At 42.6% G+C, this 4,816-nt stretch overlaps 1 protein-coding gene across 1 annotated transcript in view; it reads right to left on the minus strand.

Moving 5' to 3' along the window:
* Window positions 1–254: 254 nt before the first annotated feature.
* Window positions 255–4,816, minus strand: part of ADCY10 (adenylate cyclase 10) — a 90,576-nt gene continuing 86,014 nt past the window's right edge. The window contains exons 31-32 of the mRNA XM_024116686.3: window positions 1,238–1,426; window positions 255–669 (exon numbers count right to left, since the gene is read on the minus strand). Coding sequence (XP_023972454.1) covers window positions 508–669; window positions 1,238–1,426 — 351 coding nt within the window. The 3' untranslated portion in view covers window positions 255–507. The remainder of the gene's footprint in view (window positions 670–1,237; window positions 1,427–4,816) is intronic.

Consider the following 4,816-nt stretch of genomic DNA (forward strand, 5'->3'; position numbering starts at 1 on the left):
TTGATGCATGTGGTTAGAGGGGCTTTGGAGGCTGCAGTCACGCACAACAAAGAGGTGTCTTTTCAAATCTTGCCCTTACAGACCATGAGGAGAATTTGCTATTTGTAATCCTGGGCTATATACAAAAGATTAAACAACTGGACATTTAAAAATAACCATTTTCAGTTTAATAGATTAACTAGAAGTGTATCTGTTGCAACATGTACCATTTTGATATTAAAATTTTTTTGATCTGATACAATTTTGCATGGGCTGAAAATAAACAGGTCAAGCTAAAACAACATGAAAGGCAAAGGGAATTTGTGTAAATCTGGGAGAAAGGAAAGCATGACACTACCGACCCTTTCTAATCCTCCAGACAGAGGAGAAACCAACAGGTCTGGTTCTGTGTCTGGAACAGAAGGGAATATGCAGGAACCTGGATGATGCTGCCTATAAAGAAAGGTTAATAATGGATAATCACAAGAGAATGAGTCTTACTAAAATCTTTGTTCTCTTCATGAAATGTTAGAAAGGATTGTCCAGGATATTAACTCTCATCAGGAATTTGTTTTTTTGAATATCCTGCATGTTTACCTTGCCTGATACAACTTTTTCCCATGGTGGGAGACTCAAGAGTGTCTGAAGCCACTGGTCTTCTGTTAACTCAGAGCTTGAGTACCACCATTCCTGAGAGGAGACAAAGAGAACGCAGAATTCATCAGTGCTCCTCAGCTTGTGTGGTCAAGAGTGGAGTAATCCCAAAATGGTCAAATGTCCCTGAACTTTTAAAACCAGGCAAACCACAGGCACACAATGAATTTTGCTGCCCAAACTAGGATACTAACACATGACTCTTTAAATAAACATGTAGACGTGTACATTCATTCACTTATTCAACAAATACCGAGTATAAGGCACTATGCTAGGGACCCAGTGGTTTTTGCATTCTAAGAGTTCACATTCTTGAAGGGAGGCAAGACATGGAACACAAAGTGGAATGTGGTGAGACCTACGAGAAGGTGGAGATCTTGCTAAAGGAGATTTGCAGGAGGGGAAGATCCCATGAGAACTCAAAGGGAAAGAGGAGGTGCAAATACCTGACCTATGGATCTGTCACCCCTTTCAGTAAGGGTCCAGAAAAGCCTCTGATGGCCTTTCACACCTGGTGAAACCCAGCCAGGCAGTGGGCTTCTGGGGCTCCTTCGCATCCCCTGTGAGCATCCCCTTCCCCAGCTTGCTAGCTGATGCTACATACTTTGCTCATGTTCAGCCAGCATTTCTCCAGCACATTCCCTTGTGTTTCACAGAGCTGTAAGGCTGTGTTCAGGAAGAGGTTGCAGTTCTGCCCATCTCCCATTAGTATACAGACATAGGCCATCAGGTGGTAGAGCCTTGGGTAGAAGACAGGCCCAGTGGTATTTTGAGCCACCAGATTCTCCAAGTTCTAAAGAAAAAAGCAACATATCAGAATCAGAAACGGGTCCTTGACTGGAAAGATTTTTCCTTCTCAGATGATTTGGGATTATTTCAAGGGTATAAGCCATCAATCAAAAAAGCAGATTACAGAGACATACGTAGAAAGTAGTGGAGATTAGATGATAAATGTCAGGTAGAGTAGCCCCAGTGGCCTACCCAGACCAAGAATGTGATATAGGTGGGCTCAATAACCCTTTCTGGCAACCACTTTTTAAAAATGAAACTAGGTCCCCCTGAAACTCAGTTCCCCTGCTGAGTTTATGATTAACCTCTCTATCTAAAACTTTATTCTCTTTCTTGTCCTGCCTCCCTGTTCCCCCCAGGATTGAGGAGTATCAAACAAAGGGGGTGACTGAAACTAAGCAGGATGCTGCAGGGCTCTCCCACATACAAAAGCCCTTCTGTGTCCCCTGTTTCCTGTTTGTAGAAAAGGGCTTTGGTCTTCTAGGCCTTCCCTGAGTTCCAAAGGGCAGACTCAAGCAGTTACTAATTAGGGAAGTGAGGGGATGCAGGAAAACAATCAAGAAACAATAGTTCAGTGATAAAACAGAGTCCTAGCTCCTCCCCAAGGGATATACATCACAATCTGATACATATCTTTGAGTTCTTCTGCAGGAACTAAGACCCCCACCCAGGTAGAGGATTGTGACTACATGCTGACTACAAGACACAGACCCAGACTGGTTGGAACCAGAAGGTTGACGATTAAGATTCCTGAAACACCGTCCTATTACATCACCACCAGCCAATCAGAATAAAGTCATGTACCCTGCAGCCCTCACCCCAAAATGTTGCCTTTAAAAACCCTTCCCTGAGGGACTTCCCTGGTGGTCCAGTGGTTAAGAATCCGCCTTCCAGTGCGGGGGACATGGGTTTGATCCCTGGTCAGGGAACTAAGATCCCACGTGCTGCGGGGCAACTAAGCCTGTGCACTCTACAGCCTGTGCACCACAACTAGAGAGCCTGCGTGCTGCAACTAATGAGCCTGAGCACTCTAGAACCCACGTGCCACAACGAAGATCCCACGTGCCGCAACTAAGACCTGACGCAGCCAAATAAATAAATAAATATTTTTAAAAATAAAAATAAAAACCCTTCCCTGAAAATCTTTGGGGAGTTTGGGTCTTTCGAACATGAGCCGCCCATTCTCCTTGCTGGGCCTGACCATAAATGCTGTACTTTCCTTCACCACTACCTGGTGTCAGTAAATTGGCTTTGCTGTGTGGTGGGCAAGCAGACCCAAGTTCAGTTCAGTAACAACAACAACAAAACCACAATACTTTCTTTTGATTACCAAAGCAATATAAGTTAATTTTCAAAATTTAGAGAATTATACCTCAATTGAAAAAAAAATGTAGACATTGGAGAGGGGGGAAAAAGGGAAAAATGAACAAACAACTCAGAATTTAGGGAAAAAATGAGGATAGAAAAAAAAAATCACTCGTAACCGTAACACCTAAAAAGAAATATTTTCACATTTGGTTACATACTCTCCCGTTTTTTTTATTTCTTTGCTGTGGACAGGGAATGTTGCCCACCATCGCAGTTCTACAAGAATCAAGCCATTAGCCACTGCAGCCACCAACCGATGGTGGGGCCTGAGAAAAACAAGAAGCATTTTCTGTTTTGGATACTGGCCATAGATAGTTAAGATGCATATCTAAGGAATAATTTCAATGAACCCAGATCCTTGCATCTTCCGTACATAGAAAAGTGCTAAAGTTATTAACTTGAGATATCTGTTCTTTGTGACTAGCAGTAATCTTTTGATGTTCTTCCCAAGAAAAAACTCCTATATATCCTGTCTCCTTCCTTACTTCTTCAGAGCAGTTACTCAAAAGCTATCTGAGAGGCCATCCTCCAGGCTACAGCTATAGTCCTCAGTAAGATCCCCGAAGAAAATTTAACTTGCAACTTTTAGGTTGTGCGTTTTTCTTCAGTCAACACTGCCTATCACTTACACACACACACACACACACACACACACACACACTCATACCCACCACAACTGGGATCATACTGAAACAGGAGGGAAGGGGGCAGGGAACAATCTTTGAAAGAATAACATAGCTCAAGGACATGACATAAACTGATTAAAACCAAATGGGTCCAAGATGGCGAACATGTCGACTTCCACTAGACCTTGAGCCTCAGTATACACTCACTGTAATACATCAGCAAGCTAAATGACACACCCACAGGTACCATGACAGTTCCAAGGATCCATAAGGATCAAAAAGTGGGCAGTGGCCCAATTCCTGGAAATCCCCACCCCTTCCCTGAAATAGCTGGAATAATCCTCCCACTCATTAGCCTATGAAATTACCCACCCCTATAAAAACTGACAACCCCCATACCCTGGTGCCTTTCTCACCTTCTGAGATGGTCCACACTCTGTCTGTGGAGTGTGTTTCTCTCTAAATAAATCCACTTCTTACCTATCACTTTGTCTCTCACTGAATTCTTTCTGCGATTAGACATCAAAAACCTGAGCTTCAGTAAGCCCTGAAACCAGGTGTGTGATCACAGTTGGAAGACTGTGGGTTTTGGCTGGGTTCGAGTCCTGGCACGTGGGCTCTAGTCCCAATCTGAGGTGCATAGTTTCAAAATTAATCACCAATACAGTAACATTTTTTTCTCATTTAGCACCACGTTATGAATATTTTCCAATGACACCATTCTTTTTTTTTTCTTTTCTTTTTTTAACATCTTTATTGAGGTATAATTGCTTTACATTGTTGTGTTAGTTGCTGCTGTATAACAAAGTGAATCAGCTATATGTATACATATATCCCCATATCCCCTCCCTCTTGGGTCTCCCTCCCACCCTCCCTATCCTACCCCTCTAGGTGGTCACAAGGCACCGAGCTGATCTCCCTGTGCTAAGCAGCTCTTTCCCACTAGCTATCTATTTTACATTTGGTAGTGTATATATGTCAGTGTTACTCTCTCACTTCGTTCCAGCTTACTCTTCCCCCTCCCCGTGTCCTCAAGTCCATTCTCTACGTCTGTGTCTTTATTACAGTCCTGCCCTTAGGTTCATCAGAATCATTTCTTTTTTAGATTCCATATATATGTGTTAGCATATGGTATTTGTTTTTCTCTTTCTGACTTACTTCACTCGGTATGACAGACTCTAGGTCCGTCCATCCACCTCAGTACAAATAACTCACTTTTGTTTCTTTTTATGGCTGAGTAATACTCCATTGTATATGTGTGCCACATCTTTATCCATTCATCTGTCAATGGACACTTAGGTTGTTTCCATGTCCTGGCTATTGTAAACAGTGCTGCAATGAACATTGTGGTACATCTCTCTTTTTGAATTATGGTTTTCTCAGGGTATATGCCCAGTAGT

Source organism: Physeter macrocephalus, chromosome 4, assembly GCF_002837175.3.
Source record: "Physeter macrocephalus isolate SW-GA chromosome 4, ASM283717v5, whole genome shotgun sequence".
NCBI lineage: Eukaryota > Metazoa > Chordata > Mammalia > Artiodactyla > Physeteridae > Physeter > Physeter macrocephalus.